The following is a 27605-nucleotide window of genomic DNA, read 5'->3' as shown; positions in this document are numbered from 1 at the left end:
TTAACAGTCAGTACAGCAGAAGACCTGCTGTGACCTGTCGAAGCGAAAAAAAAAAAGAAAAAAAAAAAGCTTCTGTGTGTGTCCCAGACAAAAAGAAACAAAGATGTGGCAAAATGAAACAGGAGGAGGTGACGGCAGCAAAAGTGACTCAGACAGCTACAGCCAGACTTTATGGTCTGTAGGAGTGCCCTCAGAGCTTCCATACTCCTGATTTATTTTTCCAGGTGGCTTGAGTACCAACATAAGAAACAGGAAAAATCTGAGGGCCAGTAATGGAAGACATCTTTGTTTTGTCTCCTCAGAGTGGACTGCACACAGTGTAAGGAAGATAGGACAGCAGAGAGATATGACTCAAACTCCCTTAGATCTGGAAAGAGAAGAGGAATGGGGTGGAGAAAAAAAACAAGAGGAGAGGATAAGGAAGATAAAGAGGTGGGAGAAGAAGATAAAGATTGAGTCCCAAACTGAAAAGCCAAAGACGAGCCTTTCAGTTTTCTACAATGTAAATGACACAGAGGCAAAAACTGAGGAGAAGCAATCAGCAAAGGTTTATCTTTGCTCGAAAAACTGCTTTAATGACTAATTTAAAAACAGCTGCCAATTAATTTTCTGTTTACTAATCACTAAAGCAGACAGAAGATCAAAATATTTTTTTTAAAAAAAAACGTCATTAATAAAAAGTGAACCTTTTATTAATGAAATGATACAAATCAACACAGAAGCTATATGCTAGGAATGGCAACCAACTCTGAAGCGGCACGCAGCACAAATAAAAATGAAGCAAACTAGGATAACACAGTGAATAGGAGTTTGTATATTTTATGAATGGGTACTGCAATATGCACAGGCTATATAAAGACTGTAGTATGTGGCATTGCTTTATGCCATTGTTTCTATACAAATACACATTAATAAAAAAAAGGATCATAAATGAGGAAAAATAAGAATAAAGAAGCAGGTAACAGATACAAGTGAGAGTCCTTAGAAAAAGGTCAGATGATTCTTACAAAACAGATGGCAATACAGTGATATAATCATCAGTGGTTTAATGATGTCCCAGCTTTGGGATCAGCTCTGAAAGGTGGGATCGTACCTTCCTTTCCGGATATTTCTGGAAGTGATGCAGGAAAAAGATAAACAGGGACAGCAATATTATCAACTTTGGTGTTCAAGGAGCAGTGTGATAAAAAAACAAACCACGCAGTGCAGAAAAACTGGCATTTACTTCAAATCTCACATCTTCATCTTTTGCTATCAACAAAGTAAACTCTACTGCCTGCCGGTGCAGGATCTGTCCGGGTAGATACAAGCTATAGTTATGAGATGAAGGCAAAAGATTATGACGAGCGCATCCGTTCCTCTGCATACTGCAGGCGTGCCACGGCAAAGCTAGCATGAGACAAGACAAAGCGGATAATGCAGGCAGAAGAAAGACAATTGGGAGTCAAATCCAGCTGTGCACACTGAACTATGGAGAGACGTGCTTTCTAATAAGGGATTCTAATATGTGCACCAGTATGCCAGAGAAAACTTCAAAGTGAGCTGTTGGTGCCATGCAGAGAGGAGGAGAGGGCTGCAGAGGTCTGAGCATACCCAAACACACCCATTGAATTGCTGAGGTCAGTCTGACATGGGAGCTTACAGCAGTTTCACTATCTTGGACAAATTTACCCGAGAGAATAGCAACTAACTGTTGATTAATAAACTGGGGTTTTTTCTTGAATTAACTGTATTAAGTAGAAAAACATGCCCTCAACAAGTTCCTGTCCTCAAAAAGCTCAGCCAACAAGCCCAACCCTAATTTTGTTACTCTTCTTCAAATAGGAGTCAAATTCTAATCATCATCATCTCATGCCATGATGCAAGTTTCAGGGAAGATTTTATGTAAACAAAGCAAAGCAAAACAAAACAGCAAGCTACTGAAATGCTTTCATTCGTGCCAAATCCCTCGACATACCCACAGATGGTGAACCATCTACTGCACATCCACCCGCTTTAAGAGGAAACCCACATGCTCTCTTGTGGTGAGTATGGATCAGGCTGCAAGCAGAGAAGCGTTCAGCAGCGAGCTGCAGGCAGGCATCTACGTTAGCTGACAGAAGGAACACGGCAGGCACACACAGACGGAGGTATGCCAGAGCTCTTACTTAAATCCCCAACCAGTTCCCCCCAGGATTATCGCCGCCAGCAGAATAGCCCCAGCAACCGAGCCTATGATGATATTGGTACCACTGGGACCTGTGGGAGCGAAGGAAGAGGCATATAGGCGTGCTGAGAACCAATAAGTCACTTTTTGGGTAGTTAATATACGCATTATGTACATATGGAAAATAAAATAGGCTTCATGTTCTGCACCACATACAGTCAGGTCCTTAACTATTTGGACAATTACACATTTTTTCCTCCTCTTGAAAATGAGGTGCTGCATAAAAATGGCTCCAATTTCCAAACAGTAAATCCAATAGTTTGCTAAAGTTGACAGTCGGCACTTCAATTAAATCTTGATGATTTAATTTAAATTAATCTGGTAGTGCACAGAGGTTATAAATTACAGAAAGGGTAAGGGTGTAGGTGTGTATGTATTTGATTTTCTGTTTTAAAACATTTTAGTTCATGTTCATAGATCAAAAATGAAACTTTAGAAAATCCTAGTACAACTCCAACCAAAGCTTAATTTTTCTGTTTGTTTATTTTTTAAAAATTAAATAAGCCTATTATTACTCCTCCAAGTTTTATTTTGAATTTTTTTTCTTTGTTCTGTCTCCTTTTTTGCAACCACATGTTGTTAAGCTCTGCTGGATTCACTGTAGCTGCAGTTTGTTGTTGAAGAGAAAACAAATGCACTAATTATTTATAAAAAAATTTTTAAATTAATTGTCGCATCTTTTCAATAAATTATTAAACAACTAAATATTATAAAAAGCACATCATTTTAAACAGCATGAAAGGTATGAACTTAAGATACGGACTTCAGATACGGACTTCAGATACGAAACCGACTTCTGCAAATGATTAGATGATCAAAAAGCAAATGAGCTCTGTTACTTTAGTGGAGCTGGCGGTGCGGAGTCTGTCTGATGAAAGGACTAAACTGCTCTGTGAGGTTACCTTTGTACTTCTCTGGGCCATCTGGCGAGGTGGGGGTTGGGATCGGGTCAAACACACTGCAGTCCTTCCCGGTGTAGTCTGGATCACAGATACACTTCACCTCGTTACTGCACGTCTGCAGGACACAGAGGACGAACATAGTCAAAGCTTTATAAATGAGATGACGTTCTAAAGTCCAAATTTGAAACAAAGGAAGCTCCGAGGTGGGACAGATGGCGGTTGTGGACTCACCCCGTGGTGGGAGCAGATACGCAAGGATGAGGATCCAGGGCAGGTGCTGAGGTTGAAGGTGGTAACGGGGAGGCAGCGACGCTCCAAACACATCATGTTCGGCCCACATGGTGTCCCATCTTCCACATAGCCCAGATCCAAGCCATCATCCAGCACTGCGTGACCACCCCTGTGGGTCAGACAGTTATGTCAAATCATGCTTACCTAATATAATAATGTCTTCATGTGCAATCTTTTCCAAAAGGCTAATTTTCTGAGTGCATTCATCCACTACGGACAAAGAACTAAAATTTAAAAAAAAAAAAATAGATGAAGCTGATATTTTTTCATGCCGAGGTTTTGAATTTCATCAGGCTGCCTCACCTGCAGTCCAGGTATCTGCTCTGATGGTGGATGGTCAGGCTGGTGACCTTTCCCTGCAGCTCGCCAAATCTCGGTCTGTCTGTCAGATTGGTGCAAAGCAGCAAACCACACAGAACATCCCTGATGCAGGAAACCGAGAGAAGATGGAACAATAAAAGCTTAAAAATATTCCATATAATCTAATTATAGGTCACAGTTCTGTTGTTATACACAGAAAGTTATATTCACTGACTGTTTATTGCACGGCACCCATCCCTGGCCACTGGAGTGTGGACCACAGTTTCCTCTCTCTGTGCCCTCAGAGTTCAGCTTTTCATAGCAAAATCTGTCAGCTGAGTCTGGGAAAAGAGAACAAACTCGCATTTATTACAGTGAGTGTTACAATTAACTTATTAAGAAGATGTAAAAACACAGAGGTTATGGCCAAAGAAAAGCGTTAGCATGAATAGCTATTAAAGGGCAATAAAAAAATAAATCAAGAAATAAAGCTCATTATCAAATCCAAACCTACTGAAGCCCCACAGAGTCTTGCACTGGCTATCTCTGGTCTTGCAGCGACCTCCATAACAGCGACCCTGGCAGGGAAAAAGAGAGGAATTAAAGATGCAGAGCAGATAAGAGAGGGGGGGAAGAATGTGCTATTAAATATAACTGTAATTGAACTTTACTTGGCCATCTTCACACGTGTAGCCATCCAGTTTGTGGACATTATGGGGACACTGGAAGAGAAATAACATCATCTGCCTTTTTAGAGTCACTGTGGGTGTTAGATCTCTGAATTTCTCTGCAGGGTGCTCTTTTTCACCTGGCTCGAGTCTCCCGTGCAGGTCTCAGGAATGTCACAGTCATTCACAGCACTGCGGCACGTCACCCCTCTCAGCTCATACTGCAGCAGCAGAGGAGAACACAAATGTGAGACATGTGGAGGAATGGTGCACGGAAAATGAGATGGACACACAGTCAATCTGTGCTATCTAGTTAGCTCCTCCAAGTCCAAAGCTGGTCTACAGCTGTGAGCTCTGTCAGCCTCCCCACAGAAGTCGAGCTCCATTTAAATATTTAATTTTGCCTCAGTTATGGAGGAAATAACAGTCCTCTGTTAATGAACCAGCAACACTGGCTGCACCTCTACCAAGATTTTATATCAGTTTGCACCATCGTAGCATTTCCAATCAGCCTGACGGAAATGCAACCTTATATTCTCAGATAAGGTATCAGCACAGGGATCTTGGGGATGGAAAGAATTATGGTTTAATGCATTAAAACAGCTTACCTTACAATCCCTGCAGCAGAGCCCATTGCTGCACATGGCATTATGGGTAAGAGTGCACTTTTTGCAGCAGTTGGCTCCACTCAGGGTGCACTCCTGCAGGGAAAGAGTGTTTTCTTTTAGGTCCTCACATCCCAAACTCATAACTAATACCTACACTTACAATCTAACACAGTATAAAGACAAAACTAGTTAAACCATCGTTGAATTAATTAGTTTATGCTCACCACCAGTGATCCACAGTCGCATTCCTCTCCAAGCTCTACATACCCATTGCCACACTCTGATGGGTCTAGGAGCTACGTGGGAAACAGACGGTAAAAACACATTTCTAAAAGGCACAATGTGAATCCATTCAGTCTATAGCAAGACATGAGAGTTTTTCTTATATTTCTATCCCTACAAAAGAGATTAATCTTGACCTTAAGAGCCTCTGATAGTCAGTTACTATCTCTCACCTTTGTGGGCTTGTTGAAGAGGCAGCTGCCTCCACCCTGCTGGAGGAAACGCAGATACTCATCTATACTACAGCGAGAGAACTTCCTTGGCAGGTAGTAGCTGATTAACACAAGAAACAGAAAATATTTAGCAATTTATCAATTAACTGAAAAATCTGTTGAAAATCAAAAGACATCTGTTTTTGCTCAGAATTCTTACTAAATGTACAGAAAGCTTAATTTATTGTTACCCTGTATCCTCCATGATACAGCCCAGCCACGGATCTGGACACCTGCAGTCACCTGGAGAAAAGAAAAACAAGCCTGTGCTGAAACTGAGGATGTGCTTGTTATACCTGAAACAGTGAGATGATGCGTTTGCTCAGTGATAAATGTATAAGAATAAGCTCAGTGGGCAAATTAAATGAGTGCTGTTTATTAGATTTCTTATGGTGGTGGAGGGATGATGATTTGGGCTCGTTTTAAAGCCACAGGATCTGATTATCTTGCAGTCACTGAGTCTAACATGATCTCCTCTGTATGCCAAAGTATTCTAATCTCAAATGTGAGTCTTGTGCAAGACTTTAGTTCAGCTCTACACTGAGTTTTACCAGCAGCTGTTCGCTCTTTGTTCCTTAGCATGCCGATGTTCTGACCAAGACTCTGAGACAATGTGATGGCCATAGGACCCACACTGCCAAACTGAAGAAACACACAATCAAACACGCTAATAATTATCCTCACAAATATCAATATTTAGAAGTTTAGTAGACAGTAGAGAGCACAAATGTCACCTCATTGATCCCTCCACCCCGAGTCAACGAGCAGATGCCCCCAATGTAGGCTGCCTCGCTGCGGCTGCTCATGAACGTCCTCCCACTGTGGCAAAGACAAGACTGTTAGGAGAGAAGGAGAGCAAGCCGGAGGAGGATGAGGACAAGAAAAGGAAGACTCACGAGAAGAGATGCACAGCATCAACGCGCTCCTTGATGCTCTCCTTCCTGTACTTCATGAAGTCACGCAGGGTGAGCAACGGGTCATCGCCGACAGCGACCCTGTTTTCAGACGACCAGGTTTCCATGGCTACCAGGACGATGCGAGTGTTGAGCTGCTCCTTGTAGATCTAAAAGAGATAATCAGCACGTGATTGTGCATCCTCACCTGGTATGTAATCAATCATTTAAGTGCCCAATTTCTGTGAACAGTTGCAGTAGACCCCTCTGAAAGGAAGAGGGTGCTGTGGGATAAGGCTGTGGACTAGTTCCTTCTTTATAATAGAGTACAACAGCTCAGTCTCAAAGAAAAATAGCTCGTCTTAGATGGTTCTGTCTATTCTTTTAATGACAGCTTCATGAAGCTGTGTAAATTAAATTTCCATATAAAATCTTTTGTCAAAGCTAAATTTGTCATGGTTTAGGTAGGAGGTCATTCAGTATTCATACATATTGGAGGAATATGCAAATCACTAATATTCCCAGTGCAGCTGGTTAAAGATGCTTCAGCTAGACCGTAACATGTAAACCATCTTTCACTCATCCTGGCAACGTTTCCAATGTAACCTTTTGCCGTCTACCTAAAAATCCCTGTCAGAGCTGGTTAACTCCAGATCAACCCTCCAGATAATTCCATCTGAAATCTTTGGATACAATCTGTTACGCTTAAATGTGCTATATTAATTCATATTTATGAATAATAATGATTTAAATTGTGCAATATTGCATATAATGGAGACAGTTGTATCCATCTACTTCAGTGGTGAAGAAGGAAGGCAACAGCTGGTTGCCACAGAAACCGTCACTGTTCCCAGCCAGTGAAGGGTTTCACAAGCTGAGGACAAAAGCATGGAGTGATTTTTTTTTTGCTCTTCAATTGGCTGTTTTAGAGGATAATCATATGCAATCAGCTCCATTCCACACACAGCAGGAAAAAGGTTTTTATATAAATGATACAAAAGGCTCACAGTGAGTGCTCTGAGGTTTCTGACTGTAAAGGTTCATCGCTTTACTCCGTTCATAATAAACATCTCCAAAATAATTCATCCTCCACTATAAGCACCATTTGTCCTACTTAAAATCTAAACATGCAACATTTTCACTTCTGTTTGATGTGCAATACTCTGCAAAAGTCTTGGCTCAGCCCTCATTTCTTCATATTTTAACAGGAAAATGGGAAATAAATGGGCCATTTATTGAAACATGTGCAAATACACATGCAAAAATAGTATAAAAGGTAAAAATAAAGTTTGAGAGTGAATATGATTATCTTAACTCTTCAACACAGGCTGAACTCTACTAGTCAAGCTTTCCTGTGATTTCTTTAAGTAGCCTTCAGAAATATATCACCAGGCTCATTGAGGACAAAAAAAAAAAGCTCCTCTTTGGATGTTGGCTGCTTTTTGTTCTATTCTGTCAAAAAAATTCCCATATTGCTTAAATAATGTTGAGGCCCACTCTGTGGAGGCCAGTCCATGACTGATGGTGCTCCTTTGTTTGCTTTTTCTATCCAGGTATGCTTTTGCTGCACTGACAGTATGTTTGGGATCATTGTTATGCTAAGAATTTAGGCCACTGTCAATCAGAGTAAAAAAAAAAGAAAAAAAAAAAGCTACAAATGGCTGTAGACACTCACTGTTGTAGCTCTCTCCACCTCCTCCGTACATACTGATCATATTTTTGGTTCAAATTAACAAGATTGAATTCATCCCATTTCTTAAAGACATGACTTCCACATACTGTGGCTACTTCTTTTGTCCTCCACTTTTCCATGCCAATCCCATTTTTCAGTTGGCAGCTCTTTGAGAATCACCTTGTTGGTGCAAAAATACTATTTTATGTCTGTCAAACTGATATTTTTGACACTTTTAATAGATTAAACTAAAGAAATTATAACAAATTATGTGCTTTAGCAACAGACTGCTAGTAACAACATGCCTAAAGACACCATTTAAGATACCTCTTTGGTTTTTTGCTAAGCTGTCATGTGTGTAGACACATCCCTTGATTAAGGTGCCATTTTTTATGCTTGAATGATTTATGGGTGTTAAACATTCCTCTCAAAAAGGTCAGATACATGAAAAAGAGTGAAAAAGCAGCCAATATCCAAAGAAAACCTATTGCATTTGAGAAAAAGAAATAATAATGGACATGGCTTAAAAACAAAGTCACAGTAAAATGGCTTGTAGGACTTTCCCCAAATACAAAACGGCAGCTGTCCAACTCAGAAATGTTTCATCTGCCAGAAAAGCCTCTGAAATGTGGCAGCAGCCATAAAGAAAGCTTGAGAGCCCCTGATTCAATATGAGGGAAGCCATGCTTAAAGAGAAAACAATCAAAACATCAAGAACTCAAAAACATTTAAAAACTTACAGATTTTTTGTTACATTTATACCATCTACGCCTGTCCTTTAAGCACTGAACATCAAAGGTTTTATCTGCTGCAGGGCTTAAAACTATTCTTATTAAAAATATAAAAATAAACTCCTCACCAAATCTGCCATGTTCACCACCGATTTAGAAAAAATCTTCGTCTGCGTGGTCGACCGGCGTAACTGCACAAACTAAAAAGAGAAGACCATGTTACTGCAAGACTCACAATCAATTATTATCACTCCTGTTACTCAAACAAGGCAAAAGAGAACTTGTGGGAGCTGCCGGGTTCACAGATACCAGTTCATAATCGTTGACCACCATCAGCTCGATGTACTTGGTCTCAGTCTGGACGGTGCGTTGGCCTCGCCTCACCTGGAAGAGGGCAAAATAAAATCCACAGAGCCAGACGTTTGAGCGTGCTGTCACTTTAACCTTGATACAAGATAAACAGACAGAACACCACAACACACACACATCACAAAACCAGCAGGTGGAACTATTACTCACACTGCATGCGTGCACACATGCTGACACTGATGAAACTCTAGAGTGTGTCCTTGAAAAGGCAACACAACATGGAGATCATTCATTCATAAGCAGATTTTAGTTACTTGTGCCTGAAAAGATCGACTTCAGCGTGAGCATGATTGCTTTAGATGTTTGATAGAAAGAAAAAAAATGGCTCTGAAAAATAAATGTGCTCAGGTGGGTTTTCTTTGTTTTTTGTTTTTTTAAATACTCAGACCTAAGTACAGCATGTTGAGCAAACAACTGTCATCACATTTAGATTCTAACTTTATTATAGTGTGATTAGTCCAGAGAGCACGAGACTGACTTATCTCAACTGAAACCAGCTTTGCACTCATGAAAGAGCCCATTGATCACAGGTAAAAATGGGGTTTGCTGCCACTGAAGGTCATTTTTTAATTTGTAGTACTTTGGATAATGTTGAAAGATGAAAAGTTACAGGCAAAAAATCATTTTATTACAGTTGTTTTTAAGTCTGCTCTGAGTTAGCCTGAAGGATGCATACAGACATCTGTGCAAAGCCAAACATTCACCCTGTGAAGGTAAAATTAATGAGGAACCATAAAGGCTGTCGCCCAGACAGACATCTCTTCAACTTCACACCTTCACTTCTTTGTACGAGTCTACAAGTCAAAACAGAGTTCAAATTTATTCCAGAGGTGTTGCCTCAGAATTTCTCTCTCTTTTTTTTTCCTAGGACTGTTTTTAATCAGAATTAAAAATGAGTCATATCATCATCTGACTTATTTGTAAAATATTAATTTCTCCTCACTGATGATTCTCTGTTGGTGACTCTCTCAGCATTGCTGCTGCCAACATGATCCCAGCGGGCCAACTGTGTGTTTGGAGGTGTGTGTGCAGATGAAGAATCAGAGCTTGAAGGAAAACTGACTTGTCTTCTTGAGCGTCGAAGACCTTCTGTGAGTATCGGCTTTTCTTCGGTAGACCAGTTGACTTCATCGCTTAGCTCGCCATCCTCTTCGCTTTGCCTGCGTGACTGCATCTTAGCCTCTGTGCTGTTCATGGAGCATCCTGCAACACATAAGCAGACACCACTGAGAGGGAAAAGTGGCTGTTATCATTCCAGTGATGGATGCAACCATGTATTTTAGTCCAGTGATCTGCAGGAGAAATCAATATCAGAGCCCGTGGTAGGGAGAGCAGAAAAAAGGGGAGCGCATGAGCACAAATGGAGAGAGTTAGGGGTGAAGAGGCACAGAGGAACAGGAATGAGCGGGGAGGTGACTCCAGAGAGGAAGAGTAAGGGACAAATGGGCGAGGTGGAGAAGGAACGCAGCCAAATGAGACGTTTAGGAAGGGCGTGGAGGACAGATGGACAACCTGAGGACTCTGAACGTGAAGGGAGTGAAGAAGCAGAACCAAACAGGGGCTTGCATTACAGAACATTTGACTGCATTAGATAACTGTCAAGGACAAAAGTGTCGTCTCCAAACAAGGAATAGCACCAGCCTTTGAGGTTTAGTAACAAACTGAGTCTCGTCAGGGTTTCATCAAAATAAGATCCAGATTTTTAAATGTATCTTTTTCCCCACCACTAACAGCTCCTCATAGTGAATTTCTCTATCATTAAACCAATGAGAGCTTATATGAATACTGACATTTGGAAATTACTGTACGAGAAAAAAAACGAGAGGACTTACCTGGACAGGGAGGTGGAAAAAGGTCAGTGTTAGGCATTCGAAACACAACGTGGTCATTTTTCTCCTGGAGGGCGACAGGGAAGAACACAGAGGGAGAGGAAGATGGAAACAATTTAATGAATGTCAATTTTTTTCTGTAGCTGAAATGCAGCAAGGGAAGCCAACAAAGAACAAAGAACCACACACAAGCAGCCAGTCTTTTTCTTGTTTTGTCTAGTTTACTTTTTTCACTAATCAGCAAAATCCTTATTTTAAAAGAAAAAAAAATATTATCGAGGGCTGAAAAACTGCCTGAATCTTCTTTGCAGAGCCAACTGGTCTCAAAAAAAGAGGAGACGTAGAAACAAAAGGTGCAAAAGTAAATGATGCTAAATCATTAAATGATTCTAAAAATCTGGAGAAATCTGTGGGGAAGTTTCCCACCCCACAATTAGTCCTGGATGCCTGTGATCTTCATACCCTCAACCAGCACTGCATTAAAAACAGATATGAGTCAGTTAAAGAAATCACTGCATGGGCTCAGGAACTCTTCCAGAAATAATTGTGAGCACAGTTCATTGTGCCATCCACAAATGCACAAATGCATATTAACACAGTCCTCAGGACTAAAGAGGAGCGGGACCTCTTTAGTTGTTATTAGTACTCAGTTCAAAAGCCTGCATCCCTGATGCTATAGGAGTGCATTAGTGCCTATGGATTTGGCAGCTTGTACACCTAAAAAGGTATATATAGGGTTTAGAGCAACATATGCTCCCATCCAAATGGCATCTGTTTCAGTGAATGTCTTGCATATTTCAGCAAGACAATACTAAATCACATACTGCATCCATTAAAACAGCATGTCTTTTCAGTAGAAGGCCTAACTGCAGCCCAGACTGCTGAGCAGCTAGAATCCCATGTCAGGCAAATATTTGATCTCATTACTCTTCCAAAACTCCAGCAACTGCTCTCCTCAGTTCCCAGATGTTTATGGGATGCTGCACAGAAGTAAACATGTTCTTTTATGACCAGGGAGGAATTGAGCTTCAATCAGGTACTCAGAGGACCTGTGCTTATGTGTATATGTCACTCATCTTGGGATTTATGTGTCATAATTTTTAATGTTAAAAAAAAAAAGCAAAAAAAAAAAATTCAAAGTGAACCAGCAGCCGGTAGAGATTTGGAATAAGTGGAAATCTAAGCCTTGAAAACCTGTACTGGGATTTGATCGACAGACGTGAAACTGCAGAAAGCATTCAGTTAATGGATCTTAATGCTGCTGAAGTATTAAATATAGTTTAGAAAAACATATGCTTAAATCATAGGAAACATGAATGGACTTCTCATTGTGAACTTAAAGCTTCTGTGTGGAAAAAAAAAAAAAAGTAGAAAGTGCTGATGCATATTTAATCAATCACAGGGCTGTCATAATGGCAGCAACTCCACTGGACACAGTGGTACACTTGAGCTGGGGATAAATACTTTATGAAAATGACCCATTTGAGAGAGAGCTGAGGAGAGAGAAAGAGAGAGAGTGAGGGAGTTTGAAGATGAGCTGAGAGGCTATTGATTCATCTCTCCAGTCTATGTAATTGAGCTGTACTGCGATCACTGAGCCTTAATGGAAAAAATTAAAAAAAAAGGCTCAGCCTCTTCCTCTCTAAACACTTTTATCCCACTCACATCAGTCACTCTGTTGAATCTCCATTTATTTTAAATGCAACTCTTTTAAGATCAAAATCTGAATATTTGTAAAGGGCCAAACTTTCTTTTTGTCAACTTTTCCTTCGCTCACCTGCCTCCAGCAGATAATCTGCTTCTTTTCAGACACTGGAAATGTTTCCGTGGTGGTGGATTGTGTGTATATTCAACACTTTCCACTCAGAAACTCAGAGATAGAGTAACACTGACGGTAAGTTATGGAGAGCGGAGATACTGTGAGAAAGTGAGACCTGACAAAGCAGCTCCCAAACATGATTCAAAGTCCTCTACTGAAAGAGAGTCTATTACATGTGGCCTGCTTAAATAAATATATAAATAAAAGTGAAAGAAAAAATATGAACGCATTGTCTTTTCACATCTTTTCATGGCGTCGCCGGAAGTTACTTACCGCTCCAGTGCCAAGAGGTTCGATCCCGTAAGAGAAGTTCCCGTCAGAAAACATCCCCCTAAATAAAACAAAACGATCATGTATGATAATTGCTTCACCACTTCTTTTCTAAAATGTGTTTCTATTTATCAGAAAACAAATAGAAAGGTGGATCGGAGGAAGGTGAGACTTATTTATTTTATTTTAAACATAAATGACCCTTCAGTCTTTAATCTTGGTTCAATAATGTTGAGCTCCAGGCTCTGGGGAAGCAAATCCATAACTGCTAATGTTCTACTGTAGATCTATGTTTTTATTTGTGGTATTGCATTGTGGATAAAAATCCAATCACACTTTTCTGCTTTCATAATTAGTTAAAATTATGAAAGCAGAAATGATGAAGCCTCCAAAACCCCAGCAGAGCCTCTACCGTGTTTTATAGATGGCTGTAGAACAATGTTCCCTCTAATTTTTCATGTGTCTGAGCAAACACACAAACTCCCTGAGCAGACACTTGGACCACTGTGAGCAACAGCAGACGTGTGCACTGTGGTCACGCCAGCATCGAATCCATCCAAGTTACATGGTTTATTAAAATAATCAAATTACAGCATTTACATTTATGTTAGACTACTTTTAATTAACTGCTTTAGCCCACTTACAATGAAAATTTAAAAAAAAAAATCTTGTTCATGACCTGTGTAGTATGTTAACACTACTGAAGGTAAAAATAACTCAAACTCCAATTCAGCAGTCGCCTCATTGTTCTGACACACACAAAACTATTGACTACACTACACACTAACTACACAAGATTTGCGCAAATCTCTCACATCTCAAAACACGCCGTCATTCCTACAATTTCCCCCTTCCTAAACAATAAATGCCATGTTGCCATACCATTTTTTGATTGGTCGACATGGTACATTTTTCGACCAATAGGAAAGGGTGGGGGTTTTTTGGTTTTGTCTTTGCTCACAGGCTTTCGAGCGTTTTCCTTATAAAACGCCGTTTTTACCGTTTCTTCCTGCAGTAAATATGAACAACAATCGTATTCAGGAAGAAAACCAAACATTGCATATATTTATATCATAACTCTGGTTTTACGTGACCTATCAACACAATTTAAAAACTGGTATAAAGTCCACTCTTTTTCTGTCAATTGTTCCGTTTTTCCTGCTCACACCTCCAGTGGTTGTACACGTTGTCATTAACGTGGCTTCACTCTTTTTTAATTTGCATTTATCACTCAATAAGATTAGTTTCCACTGATTTTCAGGGCGTTTCGTGCATAATTTGGCATAGAAAGTCTGGCTCATTCGAAGCAAATATAAAGAAATGTGGCTCAAGACTTTTGCACAGTATACTGGTGTGTGTGCAATTGGGTTTGATTTTAAACAATTAAAATCATTGCTTGGGTTCTCATTTGTTGTAGTGACTTAATCTGAAATGTAGCCCCACAGCGTTGGACTCACTGCAGGCCGTGGCAGGTTGACAAAGCAGCCCAGGACCCCGGCACTCCTCGTATTCGCCCGTGGTAGAAGCAGTGCTCCCCTCCCTGAAACCAAACAAGAGGTAATAGTGAGACACTGATACTGTCATCATCCAGTAACATGTACATGTCAAATTTCAGAAAATGAAGCCAACACCGTCTGCGAAGCCCTCGATGCCACTGATCTTTTGGCCCATATATACATAGGTAGGTATTTTCTGTCAGCGTGAGGCCTATGATCAACCAGGAGGGTTGTCTGAAGGAGATCAGTGACTACTGTATGATTTGGTGTCTGGGGAAACCTACACCTGCTGCAGCTGCTACAGCTGAGTAGAGTTTCAGCAAGGGAAAGGAAGTGTGCATAACAGAGTGTGAGTGGGTATGCATCAGAATTTCCTAATTCACTGGAAGATAGCGTCAACTACAGCTATCTGAAGCACAAAATTCATTAAAGTCAAGGTTGAACCCATTTAAGTTGAAAATGAACAGGTGTTTTATAAGGAACTGCTCAAGTCCATCAGCTGGGAAGTACACAGGATCTCAAACTGTACCCAACACTCACACAGACACCTGACATGGGCATATTAGACAGACACAACGTCAATGATGTATTAGTTCACATGCCTCTTGATCCATTACATTTCACAGGTTACTGTAATGTGTAAAATACAGAAAGAAAGTGATATGCTTTTCTGTCATTTTGTGGCTGTAATGTACAAATTACCGTAATGAGAATTAAAATCCACCAAGAAGACTTAAGACTTACAAGCGATCCTATCCAGAACAAATGAATCTTGTCGATCACCAAATGATGAACTCCTTCCGTTCAGGAGTATCATGACTTAGCACTTTGCTAATGGTAAATGGACTCAAAGCACTTCCTACTACAAGTCTTATTCACACTAAGCACACATATATTCATACAGTGTTTAAATAAATGCTTAAGCAGTTTAGCTCAAATTCACATGCACACTCTCTGATGGATGCATCAGGGGCAACTCGGGGTTCAGTATCCTGCTCAAGGATAGTTTAACACATAGACCGGAGGAGCTGGGGATCAATTCGCTGACCTTCCGATTGTCAAACAACCCGCTGCACCACCTGAGCCACAGCTGCCATGAATATGGAAGTTAATATTGTTCAGTACATCAGGCACAAGTCTTAATAAAGGTTACACCGTGAAAACATGCTTTTAGTACTGATGGTTTAAGTTTTAAGTTGACTTTGTGCTAAGCTAGCCGTTATGCTAGTTGTTTGAGACAACTATGAAAAGTATTTTTTCCCTTTTTGGCTCCGTATAAATGTCAGTGATTGCAGATGTCCTGGACATGTGCTGTGGTTGTGAGCAGAGCAGCCCCACCAACCGTTCTGTTTGCAAGCGGCATACAATGAGAAGAAAGTTTAAAGGAAGGGACAGTAGCAGGGTATGCAGCAGAGGGTATTTTAATGAGGAGAAAAGCGGTCACTTCATGGAGCTGCTTTGAAATGCAACTCTGGAAAGAGAATTAATGAACTTGTCATTTTAAATCATGTGTATACATTTTTTTTCTGCTAAAAATAATTATAAAAAAGCTATTTTGAATTGACCCTAAAAATCACAAGAACCTTTTTACCCCATTGTAAAGAATGCAATGATTTAATAAACTGAAGATAATGTCTCTAATTTCTTAATGCATGTTCATAAAATTAGAGACTTCAAATTTGGAGCTTGCAAGAGAGATGGAAAAAAAGGTTATATTAACACAACAGAAGCAGAGATATCTGATTTTCAGTCACTGGATCCTACATATTCAAACATGCAACTTTAAAGTGTTTCTCCAGACAGTCTGCCTGATAGACCTATACATTACACACCATCTATCAGTCAGCTGACACCACTTAATTTTGTTGATTCATCTGGAAAAATCCCCCCCAAAACTACAGACAGAATCTACAAGAGGTACAAAATAAAAAAGGTTCTAAAGGCCGATGAACTGCTTGTATGCCCCTCTAATAAAGGATAAAATTAGCTCTGATAATGAGTGACTGTCTCAATCCATAGCCAAGTTGGCAGAACCACTGGAAGGAGCAACCTGTACACCTCACTGCCAGGTAACTCCACCTGATTATTCATAATCGCCTAAAAGGATCCAACTGAACGATCATGTTTTGGACGTAGTGTTTGTAATCTGCGTCTCGCAGTACAGGAACGATCAGATTACGACAATCTGAGAGGAGACTGGCTACTGTCAGTCAAGTGACACGAGCATGGTTTTAAATGTGCGAGCTCAAAAAAGTTGAAGGAACAAAGAATTTCACAAATAATAATCATGTATGCTTTAACAGAGACAATGGAAATTAAAGTTAGGTGTTTTGTTTGCAAATACCTGGAACTCAGGTGTGCGTGTGTGCGCGCGTATGCATGCATGTGACTGCGAGAGAGTCAGTTTCAGGTGTTTGTAATGAACCCCAATAAGTCATGTCTGCTACCCGATCCTGTTGTCATCCAGCACGGCCGACAGATCAAAAAGAAAAAGGGGCAACTTGGAGCTGCTGTTCTTCATGCTTGGCCGACCTTTATCTGAGCTCCAGCTCAAAGCTGAAAGCTCACAGAGAGATCCTGTCATGTCTAAGTTATCTCTCAGACACATGACATCCTTGTTACTTTTCAAAGACAAAGGGCATGTGTAATGTATTTTAACTGACACCGAGTATTACTTTCACTGCAAGGTCATTTCAACTGATCTTCTCGAAGGTGGATTAAATCTTCACAGGTACATCTGCACACACAGTCGGGCTACTGTTGATGACAAATTAATGATCAGTCTGGTTGTCTGTCAGCTACAAAATCATCATTCAGTCCAAAGTCAGTCACACGTGTCTCTTTTATCCCTCGCCACACATGAGCTTTATTTGAGGCTCGCTCTCTTGGAGCAGAATGCTGTCTGGCATTTTATTCTGATTCAATTAAACCAAAGAAGGAATGGAAACTGCTAACTCTTAAAGGCCAACAGTTACGTGTGATTAAACTAAGATGAGGTCTCCATGTAAAAAGTTGTAATCTCATAGTGTTCTGACCAGATTTATTCAAGGCTTCAGAAAAGACATTAGCTTAGAAAAGTTCTGCATCAACGTAACTAAACGATCTCGGCGTTGTCTTCACGAAACCATAGAAACACTATATATAAATAAAATTTAAAGGAAAGAACATGTCTAGGGTGGGTCCACAAGGTTAGCCATTTTATTATACTGCATGAAATGTTCCTCCCACAGTCCAAATACATGCATTTAATAGGGTATGGTCAGCTGGTGATTCTACATTGCTGGGACTCTTATTCAGATTGAGTTCAGGTTATTGATGCAGCCCTCCACAACAGTCACAGTTTCTCATGCAGATCACTACAACCGCCCCATGAAAGACTGGGACTGCACCAATAAGCTTAAAAAAGGCAAATAATTAATTTTAATATTGAGCGAAAGTGAATCCAGGTTATTAGAGAGGGATTTCACAACAGCCACAGTTTCTCATGTGGCCTGCTGGGAAAAATTACGGCCTAACTCCTCCCCTATTTACAACACCATAAAAAAAAATCAGTCAGTCAATCATTTTCATTCGACAGCCAACAGCACGAAGAGGCCAAATAATGCTGTAGCATGGGCATGTACTAAGCGCAACTTGGGCGTTTCACTCACATGTAAACATCATGGTAGTGCTAAAAGGAAACATGAGAAATGCCGACTTCACTGGCAATAATAAGCTAATAAGGAACAGCAGCTTGCTATATAGATTTATATCCAAAATTAAGGCTGTGAAAATCAACATTAAACTTTTACACTGATATATAATTTCAGAGATCAGCTCAAAGCTAACAACAATAAATTAAACAGTGCTTCCTTCCAGACATTAGAGTAAGTCCCAGTATTTTTATGAAGCTTATTTACATGCGGCATCAGTTCTAGTCTGTCGAGGACTAAAAGAACATTCATCATTCATACCGAATAGTGAAGCAACTCACAGCACTTAGCAAGTTAATAAATAAATAAAAGGTAGGATTACGAGACTAAATGGAGGAAATCAAATTGCCTGACACAGCAGGCACACACTGACTGTCAGGGACTGAGGATGCTTTTCAGAGTTGCACTTCACGTGATGTCCACTCACTCTTCCATTTAAACCACACTGAAATTTTATTAGTGCTGGAAGGACAGCGACAAGTGAACTATGACGTTAAAACCGAGAAATTGTATGAATGAAAAAGGAAAAGAAAAAAAACAAAGCTGCTTGCACTCACAAATTGAGACAGTCATGTCCTGCAGAAACAACCGTACTGAACTTGACATAATCAGCTGTAACAGAATTAGAAAAGCTGGAGTGCTTGATGTCTGGACTCAGCATTGTTCAGAGTCTGAGAGCAGTGGGTGGGTGGCGGGGTATGAAATAATAGGTACTAATGTAAAGTGAAAAAGAGGACTGGAAAGAACAAAAGCATTACGTTTTAGAGTATTTAAAATCATGAGGAAAAACAATTTCCTCCAGATACGTTAAGCATCTGGTGCTGGCAAGAAGAGACAATTTTACAGTATTAGGAGAAACATTAACCGACTTAAGAAGAAGGAATGCAAATCAATCTAAAAGACTCCCCATTTCTCCCTGTGTTTCAGAGAAGCTAATTCATCAGTCTTCAGGGTTCATTTCACATGCAGTGTTGCTAGCTGATAGTCTGTCGTAGCCCGTTGTGCATTAATCAGTCTGGCAATTATATCACCATTTTATTACGACAATTAGAGTAAAACAGCACATATCAGAGTGAAGTTAAATGAAATTTCCCATTGACAACCCATTTGTTTTCAGGTGAACACACTAACCCAGCACAAGGAAAAAAACCCTTTAGTAATGGTTGATAATAAGTTTTATTTAAAAAAAAAAAAAAAAAAAAAATCTGCTGGCAATGTTAGAACTCAAAAACGCAGCTCATGTCAATTCCAACCATCGTTATTCATAATTTAATTTCTCTGTTAGCTGTGTGTCACTGAGATTACATCTGAATGAGACAGTCACCAGCTCAGCAGAATAACCAGGATCCACAGGGGCCAATGAGAAAAAGGTGACACACAAAGACAGGCAATTTACTGGCTTCCCTGTAAAACTAAATAAATCAGTATAGAGCAGATGGAAAGGGGAGGGGCCTGCATGAACGTTCTTAGTGCTGCTTGGAGGCAAAAAAAATGAAGCAGTTAAGACATAGAAATCTAGTGACTAAATTAATCTGACAAAAGTACTAATTAAATTAACATTTTAGATGTTTTTTTTAACATTTCATAACATTTATTGACTACAGACCAGACGACTACTACTACTACTAATAATAATAATCCCGCCTTATGTATTATAATTTATAAAGGGTACCAAAAAAAAAAAAATGGTGGAGCCGCTGGACAAAATAAGAAAAAAAAAACAAAACAAAAAACGAATACATTTTTTACCATATTCATAACTCTTTTATGGGCTTTTCAATAACAATAAATGGCATTAAACCTGTTTTTAATCTAAGTGTATTTCTAGATTAAATTCTAATGTGATTATTTTACGGTGTTCCCCAGGGATCTATTACCGGGCCACTATTAATCAAATTAGTGCAGTAATTATTCAACTCCATTTCTCTCATTCCGTGCTCAAATTGGATTATTATTATAAGAATTGTAATTTTAACATAGTTGGTAGGAAAAAAAAAAAGTGTAAACATGTAAGGTCTGTCAGACTTTGTATCTTTGGGGTCAGCAACATTACCAAAACTCAATTATTAATATTATTATTTTTAATAAAGTCAAAATCAAAATTATAAATTGAATCTTTAAAAAAAAACCCAAAACACTTAGAGTATGACATAAATTTATTTATGGAATACTGAGTCATTTAAAAAGTGATAAATGACATCAAACTAAGAGAGACATTGGTCTGGCTGTGTGGTTAATTTAATGATCTTACTTCATTTTGATTAGTGAATAGTGTTTCATATTGAGACCATTGATAAATCTTTATGCCTCCTTCCTGCACTATTTAATTATTTGGCCTTTTTATTTCTTTGATTTTAACCCGTTGAAATAATCTTCAAATGTAATGTCTGTGCCCGGATTATCCAAAGGTCATGGCAGAAGGTGGCTGTAAAATCTGATTTAATCCTTTCTGGAAATGCACATGATTTGAATTCCCCTCATGACACAAAGTAGGCCCACACTGGTACTGCTGCTGTCTGCTGGTTTCCATGGCAACCGTCTACCAATTGGTCAGGTGGTTCTTTGGCAGAGAGGATACAGACAGAGAGACACCGTCTCGCAGAGGCTGTCGAGAGTCAAGCTGTCTGCCCGTCTTGGATTTATTAAAGGCCATTTTGCTCAAATTTATAATTCATGACAGAGAGGGCCATGTCAACAATCTAACCATCAGGGCTCATGCAGCTGTAGCCAGAAAGGTGTTTTTGGACACCTTTCCACAGGTCCAGGATAACGTGTGGACCTGATAAGCTGAAGAGTTGTTATGGAACAACACATCTGGGCTAGCACATATTTTGCAGTCATTTACACTTATTTCTAGACGTTCAAACACATGCTTTTTAGGCATTTCTGGACTGGACAAAAAAAAAAATAACGTTGTGTCACTCAATTACTGATTCTGCTTGGTTTAATTCAGGTGGAATACTCAAAACTGGGATGGAGAACCATAATGTTTCTACAAACAGCCACAAAAATCATTTTCAGCCTCAATTGTTTGATGTGAGAGCGTTTACTGTCAAAGCCATTGTCAGCAGGATGTTAGTTTGCTAGGTTGCAGGAGGTTGAAGTCAATCCCAGCTGACACTGGGCAGTCAGTCACATGGCCGACACAAAGACAGAAAAGAGTCATGCTCACATTCACACCTAGTACCAATTTGGAGCCATCAAAAAACCCAACCTCCAACTCCTTGGACTGTTTTTTTTTTTTAAATTTCAGGGCAGGTGTAACTACGATTATTATTAATTATGAACACATTTGCCACGGTGTTAAAACTGTTTCTGTAAACCTACCATATTCTGTGACAGCTGGCCATCTTCCTCAAAGTGACGCTCGACATAGTCTGTAGACAGCAGATTGCTGGAGTGTACAGATTGAGAAATATTAGGCGCAAAAACAACAAAAAGTGCTTAGAAATGCTTAAAAAAAAAGGACCTAGTACTGAAGTAATTCTTTTACAAGGGTTTCGATTTTTGCTTACTGGTCCTTTCATAGAAATAAATAAAATCAGTGTCACAATAAGTATTAATAAGTATTAAAAGAGGTGTGATGTGACTTGTTGTGACTTAAACCTCACTACAATATTAGGACACTTTACTTCAGTGTATTGCTTGACTAGGTCTGAATATGGCTACACCATCTGTTATTTATCAATGTTTAGCCAGCACCCACTTCGTGTAATATGATGTGTGAGTCTGAACATAGTTATGTCAGTAATTGCAGTGAACCACTTAAAGTGATGTTTAATGGACCTGAGGTAAGCTTTGCAGGTGTGCGGTGACTTACTGGTTGAGCTCCAGGTCGAGTATGAAGGCTGTACCAAAGGCTTTTACCAAGAAGCTGCTCTGGGCCAAATGGATGGGCTAAAAGAGAGTGAGGGAAGGGGAAGGAGGAAGGAGTGAACACCAAAGAAGACATAAATACTGTAAAGAAAATGACGGCTGCAGTTAATAACTGAATTTAAAATCATTTCTCATTTATGGTGCCTTAAAGAGAAACAGTCTGGAACACTGCAAACATTTGATCTTAATTTCATCACTCTCAACATACATACATAATACTCTGTACACAATTTGTGCTGCCCTGTAACCCCCCCCCCCCTTTTGATTTTATACCAACAAATACTAACATAATAAAACTGATATTTTATGATCATTTTACAACAACACGCTAACGTCAGTCTGGTTTTATTACAATGTAACAGCATCAGTCTGTTGTAGTTCCACTGTGACGTTCTAACACAGTGGCCACAATACTCATGGCCATTGATCAATGCTCTTTGAGGAGTAGTTGTAATCAATGGTCATGACAATTTGCATATTAATGAACAAGAAACTGACCTCACAAACCATTGTTCGCGAGTGTTGCTAGTTTCAGTCATTAAGCAAATGTACTCTTTCTAAGGCTGGGGAAACCTGCAGTCAGATACGACTGAATGAGTCACTTGGATGAGTGATGAAAAATTTTTTCAGCGGCTTTCTCCCACTGAAAACGTTACATCCAGATGAACAGAATCAACTCTTTGGGATAGTTAATAGAAAAGTTTTTACTGCTTTTCACATTTGGTGTGACCTAGACCCAATTTTCACCCAAATTAAATCAGTTGTTTTGTATTTACCGTCACACAAAATTTTAAATGACATCTTGAAAACTGTGGATGTTAGCCTGCTAACAAACAGACAAATCAGACAAACAGAACAGATTTCATGCTCCCTTCCTTTGGGCAAATCCAGCTTTTATGAAGCACACAGCAAAACACTTGTCTCTGTAGTCATTAAGTCATTACTCTGACTTTTAAGAGTCGACTGAAAATGAGGCCAACCACGCAGGGCAAATGAACCAAAACACAAAGCTCAAGCTAAAAGATGCTGAAGCCATCTTCCCTGTGGTTTCATCACTACATCAGTGGACACTGTCACTGCCACATTATTTTGGGGGGGGGGGGGGAGAACCCCACTCTATTGTATAATTACATCAGGTATTCTTCAAGTCACCATGTGAAGTCATAGCCATCATTACTGCTGTAGAGTTGTTTTTTTATTTAATGAGAACCCAAATCAGTTTGAATGCTTCTCAGCTGATTAGCAGTGTGTCAGTGAAAACAGAAGCTGCCATACTGCGCTAATCATGATGGGTTTAAAAAAACAACAACAAAACAAACCCAAATGCAATGTTGCTAAGATCTTAAAGATCTAATTGCTCTCATAAACATAATTCTGCTCGTTCAGGAGAGCCTCTCGAGTCACAAATGTACTCCTTTGGATGAGGGAACGTTCTCAACACCGCAGAGCGGTGGCAGCATCTGAGCCAGTGTAGCACATGTGCACATTATTCTACCCAATTAGGAGAATTGGATGAATATTGGATCTGATCCGACCAACTAATTAGCTGACCTCTACATTTGCTGATCTTTTAGTAACGTGTGCTGATGTCAAATTTAGTGTGCAGTATGGGCATTTTTCTTCTTTTTAACTTTAAAAATATGGTCAAAATCTAACGCAGACACTTTTTGCTGTTTCACAAATTCACCTCGGAGGGTTTTACATTTCAAACGAAAGATGATACCTTATAGACCCTGGATAGAGACTAAAACTTGCTTACAATAAAAGGATTATCCTTATAAGTAGAGCGGATATGCAGCAGAAGCTATAGGTGGCAGAGGAAATATAAGCAGCAAAATTACAATACGAATATCCTTTTTTACGAATGTTTTCCCAGAGGAGACATCTTATCCACCCAGCGGCGTTTGGATAAAATTCTGTGCTGAGGGCTCACTGTCTCCGTCTAACCTTGCTCCAAGGTGAGCCCAATCCATATTAAAAGAGAGTTCTGTAGTAGTTCCCGTCAGTGCTCACTGGCCAGCAGCAAGGCAGGTCTCATTAGTAATACCCTGCACTCTCAGCAAACCACTTAGTATCAATCTAAACCTCCACTGGGTCCATATACCATACAATAAAAGACCACAACGGGGCTTGTGAGCAGCAATACAAATGCTCCATTAGCACTCTCACTATTATATTTTTCTTATTTAAATTTTGATCATAATTCAGGCCACACTACAGTTTAGTTTCACACGTTACATTGTTGTCCACAGATACAAATGGACCCACAGTTTTTTAAAACTCAGTACTTGCACCAGACTATACAGTCACACTAAAAAGGTTTTACGTACAAGGGAATAACAAAAAAAACCAAAACTAAAATAACTTAGCAGGTCTAAAAATTCAGTAACTACAACCTCAGATGAACTGAGAAAAACAAAACAAAAAACATAACATTAGACTAGAGTGGAGACGTTTGGCCGTAATGCACAAAAACCAAACACAGCATATCAACACTAACACCACATACCACAAGCACAGTGGTGGAGGGGTGATGATTTGAGCTTGGACATGAGGCAATGAGTCGACCGTGAACTCCTCCGTATACCAAAATATTCTGGAGTCAAATATAAGGCCATCGGTCTGGCAGCTAAAACTTGACTGAAATTGCATCAAATGACAATGACCCCAAGCACAGCAACAAATCTACAATAGAATGGTGAAAGAGATCAACACTGAAGGTGTTACAGAGATCCAGACCTCAAGCATGACCTTAGGAAAGCCGTGCATAAATGAATGCCTGAACTTCAATGGACTGACCTACCATTGTAAAGTTAGGTCAGTTAAGTTATTGCATCTAAAGGTGATTCTACAGCAACTGAATCCTGGGGTGCACCTGGTCTTTCCACACACTGCTTCTCCATTTTGGCTTAGTGTTTCTAAACTGGTTTTATTATGTCCTCATACGCAAAACCTTAGAACTGAGAATGACTGTGTGTACTGTTACTTAAAGTGGAGCTTTACTCATTAAAAATATTCTCATACTTTCACTGGATATGAGCACTGGATTTCATAGCTATGACTCACAGATCAAATAAGAGTTTTTCATTAGGAAGGCCCACATTGTCCAAAGTCAAACTCAGAGCATCAGGTCACAAGTGCGATCAGCACTTTTAAGACTTATTTTTGGCTTTTATTGGCAGCACAATAGCAGACAGGGAAGCAGAGGAAATAACATACAGCAATTGTAGCTACATTTTGTACCCACAATTGAAAACCGCCCTATTGTAAGTTTTAAACCGGCCACTTGATCTGAACGCCAGCATTAACGTTTTTCTAAACTGGGAGAAATCCCAGACTAAAATCTTTTTTCCAGTTCGTAATTACAAATTTAAAGCTGGGGACAGTTTTACAGCAACATTAAGGGGAGTCTGCAAAGCTTTTCCTTGTTTTTGGTTTTTTTATGCTGTGTATATACTTCAAATACTCACGTCAATGTGTGTACAGGTAAGAGACTAAAGGTCAGACTTCACACGGGTCTAAACATAGCAGCCCCGTCCACCTGGTGTTCAAACCTTCTATTTGAGAAGGGCAACCAGCTCAAAGTGTGGAGCTACACCTGCACGATTCAGACAGTTGATGAACTAAAGGGATGCACAGCTGCCTGGTATAAGTTAAATAAAGATTATTTTGAACTGAGAATCATGCAAAGCTACTTTGGTAGAGCCCAAGACTGAAAATATGAAGCTGGATACAGGAATAATAGGCCCACTTTAAATCCTTACGATGCATAATCACAAAAAACAATCACTGTGCAGCGATCGGCAGCTAGCACAGTGTAAAGTAAGCCTGCTGATTGCATCTCATATCTAAATTCAAGTCTAAGGGCACCTCTGGTATCAGCAGAAAGAGATCACGAGACAGCACGCTGACCACAAGGGGCACATCAAGGTCAAACCCATGTCATATCCACTGACCTGACAGCCGCTGACTGACAGCGTTTACAGCAAAGGCAACAAAAGAGGACAGGTAGAGGTGTGAAATATCATCTGATGAGGCCGAAAGGAGCAAAAGGCTGAAGTTGAGGGGGTGGGATGTGTTTTATCTGCCTTTTTAATGCCCTGGTGTGTGTGTGGGGGGTGGGGGTGTTAAAGAATGGTGTAAATGTGACAGACAGATGACTTCAGGAGAGAAGGCATAGAGGGAAAAACAAGCTTGACAGAGAGCAGATTTATTACACAGTTTCCATCTTTTCTCTGTAGCAAATAGCAAAGGTTGGTTTACACTGTCAGTGTCCAGCTTTATGCACAGTAAACTAATCTGAAATTAATACAGCCTGGTTACATATCATGAAGATGACCCACATCAGCAAAACTATAACTAAAAATGTGAAAATTTTAATTTCAGTCTGCTAAGAGCAGTTAACAGACACGCTTTCTACTCTACATTTTTAAGATTTTCTGCATCATTGATGAAACTGTTCCTGCTGGATGTTTGACTAAAGGCAGTGTTAGAAAACATCTTGGTTGGGGGGGGGGGGTCTACAAGGTCTACTCTTGATGTCTTTCTTGTCTTAATCTGATCTCAATGTGGGGAAAATGTAGAAACTAATATTTATGGAAATCTAATGACGATAAATGACGTGTTCAGTTCTGATGGTTTGGACAACAGGTGTAAAAACAACAACAAAAAAGGCGGTAACAAAAGCAGGCAAAGCTCACCTGCTCACCGGCTGGGTGGTTCTTGACCCGGGTGTCCAGTCGGCTGTGCAGGAGCTCTTCCTCAGTGTGGATCTGCTGCAGGAGTCGCTTGGGCTGAACGACCTCCTCCGCGGGCGGCAGCCTTCCCTCCGGACTCCCCCATTCTCTCAGAGCTGCAGAGGACACGCACACAGGTGGGGCGAAAAGGTCATTTATAAGTTTTACTTACCAGAATCAACAACTGGCCGTGAGCTTCTTGATGTCCCTACTTATTTATTACATCGCGAGTATTTGGCTCTGTGTTTGAAGCGTGGGAACCTCTTACCTGTCTCGGCGTACCGTGCGTACACTGTAGCGAACAGCAGGCATCTCACCGCGAGCATGATGCTCACATAGTCCCAGTGATTTCTTCCGTGCAGCGCCGTTAAATGAACCGACACCAGCCGTGAGCGGAGCTGTAGCAGGACTCTTGTTGTTGTTGTTGACAGTGAAAACAAACACAGCAGCTTGGTGCCTTCACGTTGTACGCCCGCATTTCTCACTCCCTGTCCGCCTGCGGCGCTTACAAACACCTTGAAGGGGCTCCTCCTCCTCTAGGCTGGGGTAACATGGTGTTTGTGTGTCCGTGTTGCCCTGAGCTGCTTGGCTTCACACACCTGTCTGCCGGCCTCGTTACTGAGTGAGGCTGCGCGAGGAAACAAGCGGCACGTGGGGCGTGACGGGACCACCCACACACTAATGGATCCAGCACTCGGGCCCGGGAGCCCGAAGGGAAACACCTGATATCACCGTCAAGATTCAGGCATTATT

At 40.2% G+C, this 27605-nt stretch overlaps 1 protein-coding gene across 2 annotated transcripts; it reads right to left on the bottom strand.

The window, feature by feature from the left end:
* Positions 1-212: 212 nt before the first annotated feature.
* adam11 (ADAM metallopeptidase domain 11) lies at positions 213-27178 on the bottom strand. 2 transcript variants are annotated; one of them, XM_085361430.1, is made up of 26 exons: positions 27121-27178; positions 26817-26968; positions 22061-22137; positions 21568-21634; positions 14510-14592; positions 13056-13113; positions 10967-11030; positions 10198-10337; positions 9075-9149; positions 8894-8965; positions 6366-6532; positions 6204-6288; positions 6021-6111; positions 5661-5712; positions 5431-5530; positions 5200-5271; positions 4976-5068; positions 4508-4588; positions 4371-4421; positions 4214-4277; positions 3935-4040; positions 3703-3822; positions 3340-3508; positions 3109-3223; positions 1094-1111; positions 213-367 (listed from the first exon to the last, which is right to left on the bottom strand). In XM_085361430.1, exons 1-26 carry the CDS (start codon positions 27176-27178, stop codon positions 213-215), a joined length of 2385 nt encoding a protein of 794 aa, XP_085217556.1. The 2 variants fall into 2 exon arrangements, with proteins under 2 accessions (XP_085217556.1, XP_085217558.1); XM_085361432.1 differs by lacking the exon at positions 213-367 and adding an exon at positions 2148-2238 and having other exon boundaries at positions 1069-1111.
* Positions 27179-27605: the final 427 nt, after the last annotated feature.

Source organism: Diplotaxodon limnothrissa, linkage group LG8, assembly GCF_057381915.1.
Source record: "Diplotaxodon limnothrissa isolate DT_005_m linkage group LG8, D_limnothrissa_male_GT1.1, whole genome shotgun sequence".
Classification (NCBI taxonomy): Eukaryota; Metazoa; Chordata; class Actinopteri; order Cichliformes; family Cichlidae; genus Diplotaxodon; species Diplotaxodon limnothrissa.
Note: the sequence above shows the minus strand (reverse complement) of the source record. Positions and strands in the feature narration are given on the sequence as shown.